Source organism: Pelophylax lessonae (genome assembly GCF_965119305.1).
Source record: "Pelophylax lessonae genome assembly, chromosome: 5".
Taxonomy (NCBI): Eukaryota; Metazoa; Chordata; class Amphibia; order Anura; family Ranidae; genus Pelophylax; species Pelophylax lessonae.
This window is the reverse complement of record NC_138772.1, coordinates 400,384,439-400,403,046: the sequence shown is the minus strand read 5'-3', so window position 1 is coordinate 400,403,046 and position 18,608 is coordinate 400,384,439. Positions and strand designations below refer to the sequence as shown.

Genomic DNA, 18,608 nt, shown 5'->3' with positions numbered 1-18,608 from the left:
AAAAGGTTTCCTGGTCGGATGAGTCTTGATTTCAACTGTGACATTCAGATGGTAGAGTCAGAATTTAGCGTTCACAACATGAAAGCATGAATCCATCCTGCCTTGTATTAATGGTTCATGCTGCTGGTGGTGTAATGGTTTGGAGATATTTTCTTGGCACATTTTGGGCCCCATAGTACCAATTGAGCATTGTTTAAATGCCACGACCTACCTGAGTATTGTTGCTGACCTTGTCAATCCCTACAGTGTGCCCATCTTCTGATGGCTACTTCCAGCAGGTTAATGCACCATGTCACAAAGCTCAAATCATTTCACCACTGGTTTCTTGAACATGACAATGAGATCACTGTACTCCAGTGGCCTCCACAGTCACCAGATCTCACTCCAATAGAGCACCTTTGGAATGTGGTGGAATAGAAGATTTGCATCATGGATGTGCAGCCGACAAGTCTGCAGCAAACTGCGTGATGCTATCATGTCAAAATGGAACAAAATCTCTGATGAATGTTTCCAACACCTTGTTGAATCTATGCCATGAAGAATTAAGGCAGTTCTATAAATAGTCCTCTTGACAAATATGAGTTCACTTTTAAGATGTGACTGGATATTTACACTGTGTCTGCCCACCACCAGTGTGCCACCACTTTCATCTTTACAAATCGCCCTGGTATTACTCAGTTCAATAGCGCTTTTCCCCTTTTGGCATGGGATATTAATGTTCTCCTGTGTTTGCCTAGCCCTCAGTATAGATGCTGGAAAGTTAATCTGTTGCCATCCTGGGTTCCCCTGATGGTATCCTCATGTAAACCCCAAAAGAGAGTAACACTAATAGTGCTCACTGTGTATTGAACTTTTATACGATTCCACTCACATTCTATAAATAACAAAATCACCTGTGTGTTCCCTTAAGGTTGCAGCCTCTGTGTACCTCAAACAAAATGGCGTTCCACACACTTCAGCTTGCGGAGTGACGCCATCGGCTCCTCCTCCCTAAGTGTTACGTCACCACATCACGTAACTTTGTCAGGGAAATATTCCTCTACAAAAATCCTTGCCTGATTTACTGAAATCTAAATTGAAGTGAATTGATATGAAGTTAACCTGTGGGCACATTATACATCCAGTGACATAAAGGAGAATTTGGAAGAGAAAAAAACCTTCTACTTCCCATTGGTGGTTTGAAGTGAACACAGGTCCATGTGAAATAATGTTGCAAAGACCTGGATATTGTATGTCAGAGGTAGGTCCCATTCAGATCTCCATCCATGGTGGTACTAAGCCTCAGCAGACATGTCATGTTTTATTGTTCATCCAACAAAAAACCACGCTTGAAAGCTGGTGGAGGATGCAAGACAAAGAGATTGATAGGAGCAATGTGCTTCCAGCAGAAATCTGTGGGAGAAATTGGAACACTTAATAATTATTGTGTTAAAGAATAGTTTGACACAGAGCAACAGAAAAAAAATGAAAGCAGACAAAAAAAGTGAAATGTCCTTGTGGCTTTACAAGATTTGCTTCGAGAAAAGACATTCAAAGTGTTATGGAGAGGGAAGACATAGCAACCGAGCTCCTAGTGGAATTGTTTTCTTACTCTGACATAATTTATAGAATTTCATATCGTTCTGTATACAGACAGCAGATAAAGTCTAGTAGATCCACCTAGATTTCTCATTGGTCTGTCTGCTTCAAAGTTATTTCTGGTCCTGTAATCATTCTTGGCATAGCTGTATGTTTATTCCGAGCATTTCTAAAATATTTTACATAATTTTCCTGTACTGGATGATTCAATGATCTCATACAGCTCATGCCTCCACCTATGTGCTATAAGGAATAACATAAATGATTCCAGCTTATCTACATACTCCTAAAACTTGGGCAACATACTTATTTCACTGATAGTGTTGACAAAGTCAGCAAAAGTTTAACCCTTTCACTGCCCTTTCACTGGGGGGGGGGGGGGGGGTTATTTTACTTACCATCCCCCAAAATAGTATGCAATATATTATCCAAGAATTTTCGTAAAATATAAAATATGAGGTGTTACACCTCATATTTTATGAGGTTGTAACACTTATGATTCACATGACACTGGTGAGAGAAAATGGCTAAATGGGCCCAATTTGAACATTTTCACTTAGGGGCGTACTCACTTTTGTTGCCAGCGGTTTAGACATGGCTGTGTGTTTGAGTTATTTTGAGGGGACAGCAAATTTACACTGTTATACAAGCTGTACACTCACTACTTTACATTGTAGTAAAGCATCATTTCTTCAGTGTTGTCACTTGAAAATATATAATAAAATATTTAGAAAAATGTGAGGGGTGTACTCACTTTTGTGAGATACTGTACGTTATCCTGCACACAGCTGCCTCCCTGTAGCAGTAAAACTGTAATAGGGCGGTGAGCAAGTGGTTAAAGTATATGTGCATATCCGGCCCATCCTGCAAGGAGCTTATAGTTTTAGGTGTAACTCATTTGCTACATGTGTGTTATCCTGCTGTAGGAGAATAGCTAGATTACCCAGAAGAAAAACATGTCAGTACAGCAAGAACATGTAAACTCAAAGCACATAATAGGGGAATTAAGTGTCCTGCACTATTATAATGGCTCGGGAAACTGTCAGGAGTACCGTGCTCCACATTAACTAAGCAGATGGACCTATTTTGGGTCTATCTGCACCCCCAATGCTATTTTCTATAACAGAACGAATTAGAAACTAGTACAGATCTGCAGGGCCGTAGATCATTTTTTGTTTTGGGGGGGGGGGGGGGGCGGTGTTTTCAGCAGCAGGTACTAAGTAAAAGTATTTTTAAATCAAACAAATTGTGCCAAATTCATAAAGACTGGAAAAGGGAAAACTATGTGTTACTCATAGTGAGCAATTACATCCTTAATTCTATTTTCTCAGATCTTCTTGAATATTGAACCTGATTTCACTTTTGCCTTCTTCCAGTTTTTATGAACATTGCCCAGTGAGATTGGCTATTGTCCAGTCTAAGGCCTGGTACATACTGTCAGCGGCTAGATGAAAAAACCTGACAGATCACTGTACTAACACACACTGTTAGTACAGCAATCTCCCCTGCTGTGCTATTCTGTTCTGACAGGATTGCCCCCCCACCAGAACACAGCGGTCAGTGCTCTGTCATTGGACTGCCTATCACAGGGTAGTGCACTGTAATGGCCAATCTTACTGGGCAAGTGCAAAGGGCACCATTTTTTTGAAGGCAGCACACGCACTGATTTTTTTTTTTTTGTTAACCCAGCATACCAGGCAAGAGAAGTGGTACTGTGCAGAGTCCATACCTCTGAACTTTTAAACTTGAGAATGAGGGGTACACCAGGGAGAAATTAACCTGGGGCACGCTATGCGTGCCACAAAAAGTGAGTGTGGTTAAACATGATAGTGGGAGGGGCTTAAGGACCATGGCTAACGAAAACCTGGGCTTCCTTGTACCTATAAAATAAGCTGAGGCTGAGTCCTCCATAACTGCTGTTGTATTAGCCTGTAAGGCCCTGACTGTTCACATGTAGCGATTTGGGATCGTGGGCAGAATATCTCTGTGATTCTGCTCACAATTCCAAATCACACTGCAGTGCTGGCAAAACGCAGCACATGTGTTTGTATTCTATTCATTTTTAGTGGCAACAAAACACGGTATGGTTTTGGATGCTTGTTATGCCTATTTATTAGGCAGCTTTTGTGATTGGTTGCCAGAGGTTACGGCATTATGGCTCACTGATTTAGAGACTGTGGATGGATTACAAGAGATGACTAGAGACTGCAGATGGACTACCCTTATCTTAGGGTCCCTACTCTCCTCTTACATCAGCAGTGACCCCCTGCAGATTATTTTTAGCAGATGGAAGGGCAGTCTGACTGCTGCGTGGAGCAGTCATGCACTGGCCTTAATTTTCTGGTGCAGTCCAGTACACTGAGGGTAGGAATTGATCCTCTTCTCTTCCCGCTCTCTCATCTTGCAGTACATTTTGAATTTGTGAAAGGGCGCCTTTATGTCACTGCGCTGTGTGCACCGGGTCATTGGACCGCCCTGGCCGAGCCGAAATGTCAACGGGCTGCCCTGACCCCTTCTACGCCGAGTTGTCAGCGGACCGCCCCACCGAGATGTCAGTGGACCGTCCCACCCGAGCCAAGCAGAGCTGAGATGTAAGTGGAACACCCCGCCCCGCCCTGCCTGAGCCGAGATGTCAATGAACTGTCCCGCCCCCCACCCAAGCTAAGCTGTAGATGGCCGAAAATATCTAAAGTGGCCTGGAGGGGTGAGCAGCAGCATGGCAGCGGCTGGATCGACACAGGAGCTTGCCTTGTTCCCGTCAAACTCACAAACATAACGCTGCTCTGGGGGGGGGGGGGGGTTCAGACACCACACGACCTACCCCCACCCCACCCCCAATTACATATGTGAACTAATTTTACAGGATGTGAATAGGCAGGTCACATCCCTTTCTCTCTGCTTCTGTAGTGTAATCACTGCACGAGCAGTCTTTGGAGTTTACAGCCATGCTCCCCCTCCCGCTCTGAGCCAAGCAGGGAGGTGGGAACAGGCAGAGAGATCGGAGCATGCAGTTCCAGCTCTCCATTCCCTGTGCTCCCTGTCTCAGACACAGCAGAACAGGGCACTGTACCACCTTTGTTAAAAAATGGAGCGGACACTACTTCTAATTATGTCTTGGAGAGTGGTGCAAGCTTGTGCTTTCTCAACTCTTTGATAATTCTATCAATGTCACCAGTAAACTGATTCAGTGCACTTGCTAGTTTTTAATTGTGAGCTGTGGATATACTTCTCAGGATAGGTTTCTAATTGCAGTCAAAGAGAATTAACTTGCAAATGGAGTTGCATTGTATATAATCCCTAGCATGTGGCCCAACATGCACAGAAACAGTTTTCTCTAGCGCTCATCGACAGACGTAGTCCTCGGTGATACACCACCTTCGGGTTATGTTACCTCCGCAGGAGCAGGACTAGACAGGAAATTAAAAAGCTCTGGCCACACCCTAGGGGCAGTCCCAGAGGGTATATCCTCTCTCTGCCTCAGCAAATCAGTTATTTTCTGTCTAGTTAGGAGTAAGGACCTAGATACCTTGCTGGGATCTTAGGTCCTGGCAAGAAATTTTTTTCTAAAAGGATTTTTGGACAGCTTTTTTTCTCCAGTGTTCCTGTGAGATCTTCAAGCAAGAAAGCTGAACTGGGCGACGGGCTGGATGTTGAGATCCGGTGGTCACCCCAGTTCAGCCTACGAGCGCGTGCAGGCCATAGCTCCGCGCTGAGTCGGCCGCGACAAAGTCCCATTAAAGGACTGAACCCGCGAGTTAAACGTCTCGCTGAAACGCCAAAGACCATGAGTCACGGCGTCTGTATCGGTCGACAGCCCTCCCGCCCCGGTGGAGAGGGGTACTGTCAGGAGTTGGTGCCCGCCTGGTTCCGGTATGGTGAGTAGTATGTTCCCCCTGTTTTCCCTGACGGGTTTTGTGGTGAACGCGGGCCCCTCTCTGTATGGTAAGAAAGAGTTTCTTTCTATCCTATAACATGTCACAAATCCTCCTATTTTGAGTGTGATTTTATGTGTGCAAAAGCCAGGAGGCTTGGTTTGGGAGCTAACAATCTATTGTATACATGTTTTAAAGATGTAATCTGTGGCATTCTGGGAATCTTATGGGTTAAGTATAAGCTACCTACCAGTCAGAAGCCATGGACATGTAGACTGCCTTCCAAGTCAGATCTCCAGCTAATAGCAGGCCTCCCGAACGGCCATGCGGTCCGCCAGGGCCGGTACCGCCAAACACGCCATATCCCCATGCAGAGAGAGTGTTGTGTGCCTGCAGCACACCGCTAGTCAGCACAGGCCGCCGCCATTTTTTTTGCTGGATCGCACGAGCCGCCATTTTGGCGTAGTCTCGTGTCTCCAGCATGGGGGCGGCCATGTTTTAGGTGATTCTACACCTCGTGGAGCTTGGGGGAGGCGCCGGAAGGCGTACAGAGGGGCGGAGCCGCCTCCTTTCTTCCTGGGCAGCCAGCCAAAAGACTTCCTGTTTGTCTAAAACAGCGCTGTAAGCTGTTGCAGTTCAACTCTGAACATCAAGTGGTGAGCCTGGGGGTCTATCTCTCTCTCTCTCTCGATCGATAGGGATCCCTAGCAGGTAACACTAAGGGGTTTTTTTGTGGCGCTGAGGGTCAAAAAAAAAAAAAAAAAAAAAAAAAGTTTTTCTTTACTTTGAATTATATCATCCAGGAAGTAACTGGAGTTATTATGGACCCTGCCACACAGATTCCCCCACCTGTTTCCCTCGAGGGGGCCTCGGGACCCGCCGGTGTACAGAGTATAGAGTCATTTACAGCAATTATGGAGTCTATGGTGGCTCGGGTGGAGGCGGCCTGTCAGGGACGGGGGTCAAGGAAGCGACCCCCGCCTACCCCTATACTATCTGACACCTCTGACTCTGATTCAGAGATGGTCACTGCAGTTGCAGGTTCCTCTGCAAGGGCTGCTATCCCAGGTAAAGCCCCCTCAGACAGTGAGGAGGACGCTTCTTCTCCTGCTATAATTCAGGAAGAAGCATTGGTGGACGCACTAGTTGTGGCAGTGCAAGAAACCTTAAAACTTGAGGCTTTACCGGCAGAGGCAACTGAAACAGAGAGGCCTTTTGGGACTAATAAGCCCATCAAGACGGCGAAGGCTTTTCCTGTACCTAAATGTTTTGGAAATCAGATTAAAGGAGAATGGGAACATTCTAAACGTACCTTTACTATTTCCAAGCGTATTGCTAGACGCTATCCGTTTGAGGAATCCATCATTAAGAAATGGACGGTACCACCAGTCGTGGATCCGCCTATTTCCAGGCTGAATAAAGCCACGGTTATTCCAGTGGAGGACACTTCGTCCTTTAAGGATCCGGTGGATCGAAAGATAGAAGCGGAGTCCCGCACCATCTTTTCTCTGATAGGGTCAGCATTTAGACCAGTAATTGTTATTGGTCTAGTTTCCCAGACACTTACAGAATGGGCGAAGATGGTACGCCAAGATCTTAGGGGAAAAGATATTCCCCAGGAGACATCTGATTTGATAGAACAGATCATACAAGGGCTACGGTTTATCTGTGACGCAGCCTTGGACACTACTCCTTTGTTAGGGCATGCATCTAAGTTAGCAGTGATCCTCAGACGTGTGCTGTGGTTAAAATACTGGTCAGCTGACCTAGGTTCCAAAAAGACTTTGACCAATCTCCCTTTCCAGGGGAATCGTCTATTTGGAGCCAACCTAGATGAAATCATTAAGGATGCCACCGGGGGCAAGAGTACTTTTTTGCCACAGGCTGTAAAAGCTAAGGAACCTCGCAACAAGCGAGGACCTTTCTTTACCGCCCATAAAGGACGCCCGGCTGGTACTTCCGGGAAAGGCAAGACTCCTCCAGGAGGGTTCAAGAAGGGCTGGTCGGACAAGCAGAGGACCAACCCAGCCAAACCCGAAGTAAAGGAGTACACAGCCTGAAGGTGCGCCCCCACCCAATTTCAGGGTGGGGGGACGTTTTCACCGGTATTCAGGACATTAGATCGAGCATCAACCACTACTACCGGTGCGATTCTTCCCTTCCAACATTTAAGTACAGGAAGCGGTAGTTACCGTTCCCTGTATAGATCTTTTCCTTTACCTTTTCCTAAGATTAGTCCCGATACCTCACAGGAATCGGATCTGATTGACCAGATAGGCCAAGTAGCCTCTAGTCGGGTGACTTCGGTCCCTGAGGTTCAACCAGAAAAGATCACCTTGCCTGATAACTATCAGGTATCTGATAAATGTGTGGGAACAGAAAACGACCAGACTTTCTCGGATGGTCGGGGCCAGATACCTCTAGGGACGCCTGGTTCAGATCCAATCAGCGCCAGTGGTCCTAGAAATTCTAGGCTGGCCTCTTCAAGCCGGCCTGGCCGACTTGGACAGGTTAGTCGCAGACGTTCCGTGGGAACTTCGTCTCAGGGAGTGTCTGTAGTCTCAAGGACCTATTTACCTTCGTGCTTTACAGTCGCTGGTTTTAATGGCCTGGCCATTGAGACCCAAGTACTGAAGGACAGAGGTTTGTCTACTTCTGTCATTCCTACCCTTATCAAAGCAAGGAAAGCGACTTCCAGCAAAGTCTATTATCACACATGGAAGACTTATATTGCGTGGTGCGAATCTTTAGGATTTCCTCCACGTACCTATTCGGTGTCTCGAATATTGGCCTTTTTGCAACAAGGGGTTGAGCAGAAGCTAGCCTTGAGCACCATCAAGGGTCAAGTTTCAGCATTAGCAATCTTCTTTCAGAAACCTTTAGCTACCAAATCCTTGGTGCGGAATTTCATCCAGGGGGTGCGGCACCTGGCTCCTCCAGTCCGCGCGCCCTTACCGCCCTGGGATCTTAATTTGGTTTTGTCGGTTCTACAGAAACCTCCCTTTGAAAACATCAGGGAGATTCCCTTGCTTACTTTATCCCAGAAGGTGGTCTTCTTGGTGGCTATTACTTCTGCTCGCAGGGTGTCAGAACTGGCTGCATTATCATGCCAGTCCCCATACCTAGTGATTCATAGGGATAAGGTAGTACTTCATCCTAAGCCATCTTTTCTTCCTAAGGTGGTTTCAGATTTTCATCTGAATGAAGATATTGTACTACCTTCCTTGTGTCCTCAGCCCAAGCATCATCGGGAACATGCGTTGCATTCCTTGGATGTGGTTCGGGCAATCAGGGTATACCTGAAAGCTACGGAATCATTCCGTAAGACGGATTCACTTTTTGTGATCACGGATGGCCCCAGAAAGGGTTTGCCTGCATCTGCCGCGACCATTGCCAAATGGATTAGACAGACGGTGGTACAGGCTTATTCTATTAAGGGTCAGAGTCCTCCGTTCCCTGTTAGGGCGCACTCCACTCGAGCGCTCAGTACTTCCTGGGCCTTTCGCCATCAGGCGTCAGTGGTCCAGGTATGTAAGGCGGCCACTTGGTCGTCGGTACATACCTTTACTAAATTCTATAAAATTGATGTGACGGCATCGGCGGATGCCTCATTTGGCCGCAAGGTTTTGCAGGCCGCAATTTGAGGAGACCGGTGGTCTACCTCGAGGGTTTTTTTCTGTTTGAAAAATTTTTTTTGTTGAGTCTCATCATTAAGGATGAGCATTGTAAACTTCTAGTTGGCACCGGTTGGGCCTTCTAGATTGGGATTTGATTTCCATTTTCCCACCCCTCAGTTGTGATACTGCTCTGGGACGTCCCGAAGGTGGTGTATCACCGAGGACTACGTCTGTCGATGAGCGCTAGAGAAAAATGGATTTTTGTAAAATCTTACCGTAAAATCCTTTTCTCTTAGCTCATCGACAGACGTAGTCCCCGCCCCTCTGTTTTGGAGTTGGGTTGGGTTAAATTCTCTAAGCACTGCTTTTTCACATAACTGATTTGCTGAGGCAGAGAGAGAGAGGATATACCCTCTGGGACTGCCCCTAGGGTGTGGCCAGAGCTTTTTAATTTCCTGTCTAGTCCTGCTCCTGCGGAGGTAACATAACCCGAAGGTGGTGTATCACCGAGGACTACGTCTGTCGATGAGCTAAGAGAAAAGGATTTTACGGTAAGATTTTACAAAAATCCATTTTTTTTTCCCTAATGTACACATTGATATGCACCAATTGGAGGAAGAAATACTCCATAACAAAGAGATATAGACATTCTTTACAAAACTACCCTCTTAAAACAAGTAAATATTTATATACAGTATATGATCATTTTTGAGACAAAATTAGGAAAAGAAGATGAAAGGCATTTGTTCCTGATTTTGGGATAGTGGTCAGAGTTGAGAGGATCATTAACGGAGAAGTATAGCCAGTTATTTTGGGTGTGCTTCTCCTATGGATCACAGGACTGCAATACGTTCTGCACTCCTCATGTAACCTGTGTTTAACCATTGCTAATCGCCTAATTATCAGCATTTCTGTGTTTGATCACTCAATTCTCAGTACAAAGCCAGCAGGGGATCAATGCTGCATCCACCTAGATGAATACAATTTACTTTCCTAAATCCAAAACTTTTCTTTAACCACTTTAGGACCGGAGGATTTTCCTGCTTAAAGCGGAGTTCCACCCTAAAATTAAACTTACCTCCATTTTCATGCCCGGGGTCACCTGAAAAACAAATGGATAATCGCAATTTTTTTTTTTTTTACTTACCTGGTTTAGAAGAAGAAAATATACTTACCTTACTTCCTCTTCCTCCCCTCGGCGGCCACGGCGATTCGTCACTTCCTGGCTTGCAATGATTCCTGGGAGCTGAACGTCATCGCTTCCAGGAATCAATGCGCCTGCACCGGCCCCCGACGTCAGTTCCGGTGCAGGCACCGTCATACCTTGCTAAACAGCTTCTGGGCATGCCCAGAAGCTGTGCAGGGATGACGCTGCGGCACCGGAAGTGACCGCGGGCCGGTGCAGGGCATCGTGGGACCGAAGAAGACGGAAGAGGACACAGAAAAGGATCGCGCTGGCTTCAAGCTGCCCACACCTGAGATGGCAGCGCTGGACAAGACATTTTCAAGGTATTTCTTCTAAAAGGTGAGTGTAACCCGGGACAGATCGGAGGCTATCCATTGTGGAATGTACTAGCCCTGACTGTCCCGGGGGTATTTTTATTAAAAAAAGCTTTCCCAGGGTGGAACTCCGCTTTAACGTCCAGGCCACTTTTTGCAACTTGGCACTGCGCAAATTTAACTGACAATTGCGCGGTCATGCAACACTGTGCCCAAACAAAATGTACGTCCTTATTTTCCCACAAACAGAGCTTTCTTTTGGTGGTATTTGATCACCTCTGCGCTTTTGATTTTTTGCGATATTAAAAAAGAGCGAAAATTTTGCGAAAAAATTTACATTTTCTACTTTGACAGTTAAAAAATATCCAATATATTAGATTTTTGTCATATATTTAGGCCAAAATGTATTTAGCTACATGTCTTTGACCAAAAAAAAAACCTCAATGAGCCTATTTTTAACCACTTTAAGATTTTAACCCATTCCCGACCAGGCTATATTTTGCGATTCAGCACTGCGTTATTTTAACGGACAATTGCACAGTCGTGCGATGCTGTACCCAAATTATATTTATGTCATTTTTTTCCCCCACAAATAGAGCTTTCTTTTGGTGATATTTGATCACCTGTGCGATTTTTAATTTTTGAAAAAAAGAGCGACAATTTTGAAAAAAAAAAACAATATTTTTTTTACATTCTGATATAACATTCCCCCCATAAAAATTACAAATCCAAATTTTTTAACATTTTAGGCCAATTTGTTTTCCGCTACATATTTTTGCTAAAAAAAATCACAATAAGCGTATTTTGATTGGTTTGCGCAAAAGTAATTGCGTTTACTAACTAAGGGAAAGATTTGTCATTTTTATTGTTTTTTTTTGTTTTTTTTTTTTTTTTTACTAGTAATGGCGGCGATCTGCGTTTTTTTTTTTTGCGGGACTGCGACATTTCGGCGGACAGATCGGACCCCTAACTGACATTTTTGACACTTTTGGGGGGACCAGTGACATTACTACAGTAATCGGTGCTATAAATATGCACTGTTACTGTAATAATGACACTGGCAGGGAACGGGTTAACACTGTTGGCGATCAAGGGGTTAAATGTATGCCTCATGCTTACTGACGTGTGTGAGGGGATTGTGTGACACAGACACAGATCGCAGGTTCAGCTATGCTGAATCCTGTAATCTGTCACTGCCTGTCACAGAGGAGATCCGCCCGCTTTGTTTACACAAGTGGGCGGATCTCCTCACTCGATCCCCGACGATCGGGGAAGAGCGGTGATGATCACCGCATCTCCTCCCCTGGCCCGACTCCCGCTGTGTCAGAAATACAGGGGAGTGAGCCTCCGGCGGCACACGCGCGCGCCGCCGAGAGGGGGAGGAATCCAGTGACGTAGGTCTACATCGCTGGACCCAGGAGAGCCGCACTGCCACAGTAGTATCCATGTGAGAGGTCGGCAAGCGGTTAAATTTATACCTCTTTGGACCTCGACTTTAGTAGCTTGCATAAAGCTGATTCAGATATTTTGGCTCTTGTAATTAGTTTTGGGGAATAAGGCTGGGCTGGCTTGTAAACCAGAAGCTTTAATTGGCAACTGGTATAAAGGATGTGTGCTGCCAACAACTATACTCAAATTTGGAAAAAACACTTGTTTGGTAAATTTTGCGTTGGAAATGATTTAATGTAGATATTGGAGTTGATTTATTAAAACTTGAGAGTGCAAAATCTGGTGCAGCTCTGCATAGAAACCAATCCCGTTCCAGGTTTTTTTTTTGTCAAAGCCTTATTGCACAAGCTGAAGTTAGAAGCTGATTGCCTACCATGCACATCTGCACCAGATTTTTCACTCTCCAGTTTTAGTAAAATCTCCCCCAAAGAAAATATACAACCATACCAACTCAAAACACGCCCCATCCCAAATGCAACTTTTACATTGCACCTGATCTTCATCTGTACTCACTCCTATACAGTGCCTTGCGAAAGTATTCGGCCCCCTTGAACTTTTCGACCTTTTGCCACATTTCAGGCTTCAAACATCAATATATAAAACTGTAATTTTTTTGTGAAGAATCAACAAGTGGGACACAATCATGAAGTGGAACGAAATTTATTGGATATTTCAAACTTTTTTAACAAATAAAAAACTGAAAAATTGGGCGTGCAAAATTATTCAGCCCCCTTAAGTTAATACTTTGTAGCGCCACCTTTTGCTGTGATTACAGCTGTAAGTCGCTTGGGGTATGTCTCTATCAGTTTTGCACATCGAGAGACTGAAATTTTTGCCCATTCCTCCTTGCAAAACAGCTCAAGCTCAGTGAGGTTGGATGGAGAGCGTTTGTGAACAGAAGTTTTCAGTTCTTTCCACAGATTCTCGATTGGATTCAGGTCTGGACTTTGACTTGGCCATTCTAACACCTGGATATGTTTATTTGTGAACCATTCCATTGTAGATTTTGCTTTATGTTTTGGATCATTGTCTTGTTGGAAGACAAATCTCTGTCCCAGTCTCAGGTCTTTTGCAGACTCCATCAGGTTTTCTTCCAGAATGGTCCTGTATTTGGCTCCATCCATCTTCCAATCAATTTTAACCATCTTCCCTGTCCCTGCTGAAGAAAAGCAGGCCCAAACCATGATGCTGCCACCACCATGTTTGACAGTGGGGATTGTGTGTTCAGGGTGATGAGCTGTGTTGCTTTTATACCAAACATAACGTTTTGCATTGTTGCCAAAAAGTTCGATTTTGGTTTCATCTGACCAGAGCACCTTCTTCCACATGTTTGGTGTGTCTCCCAGGTGGCTTGTGGAAAACTTTAAACAACACTTTTTATGGATATCTTTAAGAAATGGCTTTCTTCTTGCCACTCTTCCATAAAGGCCAGATTTGTGCAGTATACGACTGATTGTTGTCCTATGGACAGAGTCTCCCACTTCAGCTGTAGATCTCTGCAGTTCATCCAGAGTGATCATGGGCCTCTTGGCTGCATCTCTGATCAGTCTTCTCCTTGTATGAGCTGAAAGTTTAGAGGGAACGGCCAGGTCTTCGTAAATTTGCAGTGGTCTGATACTCCTTCCATTTCAATACTATCGCTTGCACAATGCTCCTTGGGATGTTTAAAGCTTGGGAAATCTTTTTGTATCCAAATCCAGCTTTAAACTTCTCCACAACAGTATCTCGGACCTGCCTGGTGTGTTCCTTGTTCTTCATGATGCTCTCTGCACTTTAAACGGACCTCTGAGACTATCACAGTGCAGGTGCATTTATACGGAGACCTGATTACACACAGGTGGATTCTATTTATCATTATTAGTCATTTAGGTCAACTTGGATCATTCAGAGATCCTCACTGAACTTCTGGAGAGAGTTTGCTGCAATGAAAGTAAAGGGGCTGAATAATTTTTTACGCCCACTTTTTCAGTTTTTTATTTGTTAAAAAGGTTTTAAATATCCAATAAATTTTGTTCCACTTCATGATTGTGTCCCACTTGTTGTTGATTCTTCACAAAAAATTACAGTTTTATATCTTTATGTTTGAAGCCTGAAATGTGGCAAAAGGTCGAAAAGTTCAAGGGGGCCGAATACTTTTGCAAGGCACTGTATTTAGGACTTCTGACAAACCTCTTCCCTTCTCTAGACTTCCTATCTACACGCAGTTGGTACTTTTCAACCAACTTTTTTTTTTAAATGCTCCCTTAAATTGCACTCATTTCACATCTATATGTTCTTGAAATTCATTGCCAGATTACCAGGTATTATTTCAATGAAAACTAATTTTTAAAAAATCAGATAGATTAAAAACGTTAAAATCACATTAATCTGTTAAAGCTTATATGATCCTTTTAGTAATTGTGTGTTTGATCTTTTAATGAATACTGTTCTGGTTATTGGTGTGTGACATCACATAGGCAGATCCAAATACTTCACATGACCTGTTCCTTATCCTCTTTTAATAGGTTGTATATAAAATATTCCTCACAAACAGCACGAAGATGAAAGTCAGTTTCCTGACATACTCTTCAACTTTTGACAAAACCAGACGTCCTACCACTCCTTGCTATCATTAGTTTCATGTAGGTGGCAGCGAGGCATGGCAAATTAAAAATGACACGAGTTTCACATGCTGTGAAGGGCATTGTGCCCAGACCGATGACCCTCTCCAAATACACTCTATGGTTATTACTTACTAAGGAACTTTATTGTCTCATAAGGCAAGTAGGATGCAAGATTTCATTCCAAGATTGCTTTTACTTTGGTTTAACACAGATTTTTTTTTACGTAAGATATAGATTTCAGCCATTGCCAAACTGAAAACCAAAATGAAATTCCTAAGTTCAGAAACCGTACACCCAGTAAGGTTATTGTGGGGACAGAAGAAACTAAAAAGCCTTCCATTAAAACACTGTGAAGTACTGTTTTGTCTACTTAACATACATGGTATTCATGTATAATACATTGCCTATATTTAAAAACCTATGCTTCCTGGAACTGGCCTGAACATTTCTAAAGCAACCGTTGCCTAAAGTGAACCTGTGCTTTAGGGCAAATAAACATGTTCACATTAATTCCTGCACTTACATCTGCTTATACTTGCCTTTCCTTTAGTCCCCTGCTACGCAATTTGCAAGAGAAACAATCGGGGAGATTTACTAAAATTGGAGCATGCAATATCTGGTGCAACTCTGCATTGAAACCAGTCAGCTTACAGGTTTTAGCCCCCATTCAGATCGAGCCGATTTGACATGTTGAATCCCATGCCAAAGCAGAGCCTATTGCCGTAATGGCATTGTCTGAATCGGTGCGACACCGACTTTACAGCGCTGCACCGATTCCCAAAGGTAGTTTCTGCGCTACTTTTGGGGGCGATTTCAAAAGACATCTGTGCATTAACCTGCACAGATGTCGGTCAAATCGCCCCTGAACTCGCAATGATATGCAGGTTCGAAATCGGCAAATTTAGCTGAACTCGCATGATTTAAAACCCGCCCTTGGTGTGAACGAGGGCTTATTGTCCGCCTAATTGAACAAGCTGAAGTTAGAAGCTGATTGGCTACCATGCACAGCTGCACCAGATTCTGAGTGCTCCAATTGGAGTAAATCTCCCCCAATGTGTCATACCCTGTATTTCCAGGTAAAGCCTATGATCTAATTCCTAGGTCTCAAAACTATGACCCTCCAGTTGTTCAGGAACTACAATTCCCATATGGCTAGTTATGTCTGTGAATGTCAGAGTTTCACAATGTCTCATGGGACGTGTAGTTCTGCAAGAGCTGGTGGGCCATAGTTTGGAGATCCCTGATCTAAATAGATCCATGGAGACTAATTCAAGGACTAACGTAGGTATTTGCAGGCCCCACCTTAGCCCTGTTACCTAGAAATATTTGAAGCCAGGTTAAGTTCACCTTGGCTCAGTTCACATTGGTGGGATGCAGGAAACCCTGCGCATCCACTGCAAGTTTCAGCATCACACCCAAATCGCAGGCAGTTCACACTACTATAGTTAATGACACCACCAGATCAGTTTGCATATCACAGTGCGAACTATCAATTTGGACAGGAATCGGATCGCATAGGTGTGAACACCTATGCTATCAGATTCTGGTGTGGATCAAAAAATGGGTCCTGCACAAGTTTGGTCTGAATGCAATGTGAATTCAGCCATACAATCTGTATGGCTGATAGTGTGAGCATTGATTGTGAGGAGTAGGGGACCATCAAGCTGTGTGGGGGTTCATTAGAGTCAAAAATGTTCAGTGGGGGGTTCAGTAGAGGCAGTAATGTTCTAAGCTTTATCTGCCTTTTCTTTTTTTTTTTTTTTAAATCTCTACATGACTGGCGATTGAACAGAATGACAATGGGGTTTTCACTAGCTGGATCTGCACCCACCACACATGGGCAGTAACCGTGATCAAACATACAGACAGAGCCATACGCTGAAAAAAATATATTAAAAAAAAAAAAAAAACGGCTAGCCCATGTGATGTGTAATGTAACCAAAATGCAGTAACATAATGACCAAGTAGTATAGAAGGTTGTAGTGGGTCTTGATTGTTAGGTGATGCAAATGGGAGTGGGAAAATGGTGGGATGTCTATCATCTGTGGCCACCCAGTATTATGTTGCTGGCAAGCAAAGACAATTGGTTGGAAATGGTAATATTCTGTATCTTTGGAAAAAAAAAACAGTGGGGTTGAGTTGTTAAAACCTGGAGAGTGTAAAATTTGCTGCAGTTGTACATGGTATCCAATGAAAAAAACCTGGACGCTGATTGGTTTCTATGCAGAGCTGAACCAGATTTTGCACTTTCCAGTTTTAGTAAATCAACCCCACAGTGTGTCAGGGGTTTATTCAAGATTGTTCAGTTGTTTGATTCTTTACAAAACCTTTGATTAATGATCAGCCCAAACATTTCTTATAGAAATAAGCAAATTGGTTTAAACCCGATACTTTCTTATTAGTATGAATATGCACTTGATGGTTTGTGCAATATACAGCAGATCACATTCAAGAGAATTGGGCTTTGCTTGGAGAGTATTGGATTGACCTACTTAGGAACCTGGGTTCCTATAGGCTACAGCCCAATAATCCTTATATAAAGCTCCACATCAAAGAAGATATTGGTTTACCTATGTTTTATTTATCCTGTCTTTGCTGAATTTTATTTTAATGTGTGTTTTCTTTCCATAGTTTCCTGTTATGTTCCCTTGGAGAGGCTCTTCTAATATTTACTGAAAGGTCAGGGGCATGAAGATGTACATGATACAAGTCCGGCATAGTCTTTTGGATCTGCCCATTTCAGTCATCCCAAATGTTTGTGCGAATCCCATCAACGCCAATAGACTAGTACATGTAAAACAAGCCAAGCACCATAGCTTAAACATATGCTGCCCACACAGGACCAGCAGCGCAAAGATCCACTACCATATGCAGTCAACCACAGCAGCCAATCCGAAACCATCTAAATCCAGTAAACTGAAATCTACTTGGGCACTGAAATTTCCTGAATGACTGAACTTTGGAAATCATCATTGCACTTTGTATTGCTTTATCAAATAATACTGTATGTGTTATGCTTGGCAAATCTGCTATATTAGCTCAAACCAGCAAAATGCAACATGTTTTAATGTAACATGCTTGAACTGTAATAGCAGCAAAGTAAATGTCATGTAGTAATTTATCATTATAGACGGTTTTGCTCATTGTGATATTAACCTCAGAGAATGGGGGAAAGTACTGATGACTGGTTTACAGGTAGGCAGGCTCACTGTAGCTTTTCTTCGAAGTATACCAGGGATTAAGTTAACGTTATCCTACTGGTACCCAGACTTACCAATGTGCTAGCTGCAGCAGTGTAGCTACAGATCATGGCAAACCCATAGCAAAATTTTGATTGGTCACTGCCGGCGACTTTTCCTACTTTCATAGATCCAAACAACATAAAGTAGGTCTAAAACAGGCATGCCCAACCTGCGGCCCGGAACCACAGGCAATGCGGCCCACTACCCCCTGACAATCTTTTTGCTGGGGAGGAAGGAAGGCAGGCAGTCATGTTGAGGGCACGGCCACAGCGGCTTCCAACTAACGGTAGGCAGAGGCTGCCTCGGAGGGGAGGGGAGGAGGGGGGGGGGGCGAGCATGTACAGTGTTTCTGACTCCTACCACCAGGACCACTTCAAATCACTGCAGTGGTCATGGTGGTTAGAGTGTGCCTATAATATCTCTCAGAAGAAGTAAACCTCTGTATACAGATTCCATTTAATTTGATCGTCCTCTATTTATGTTAAATTAGTGTGGGGGGGGGGGCGGGAAGGGCGTGGCAACGTTGTATTATTTATATACCTTAACTATAGTATATATTTTATATGTGGCCTGAGAAAATTTCTCTACACTCAATGTGGCCAAGAGAAGCCAAAAGGTTGGACACCCATGGTCTAAACCAACTACAGGTACTGCAGCTGTCGGAATGCAACAACTGGCCATCTACTCTGCTTAGGGTAGATAGGGAGATCAAGAGGGAAATTAGGAAATCTTAATGTGTAGGGTTGG

General features: G+C 43.9%; 1 protein-coding gene across 1 annotated transcript in view; it reads left to right on the top strand.

Annotated features, from left to right (window-relative positions):
• TMEM241 (transmembrane protein 241) overlaps positions 1 to 17,892 on the top strand; it is a 255,723-nt gene extending 237,831 nt beyond the window's left edge. Inside the window, exon 15 of the mRNA XM_082258680.1 lies at positions 17,251 to 17,892. Within this exon, the coding sequence (XP_082114806.1) occupies positions 17,251 to 17,311 (61 nt within the window). The 3' untranslated portion in view covers positions 17,312 to 17,892. The remainder of the gene's footprint in view (positions 1 to 17,250) is intronic.
• The last annotated feature ends 716 nt before the right edge of the window (positions 17,893 to 18,608 follow it).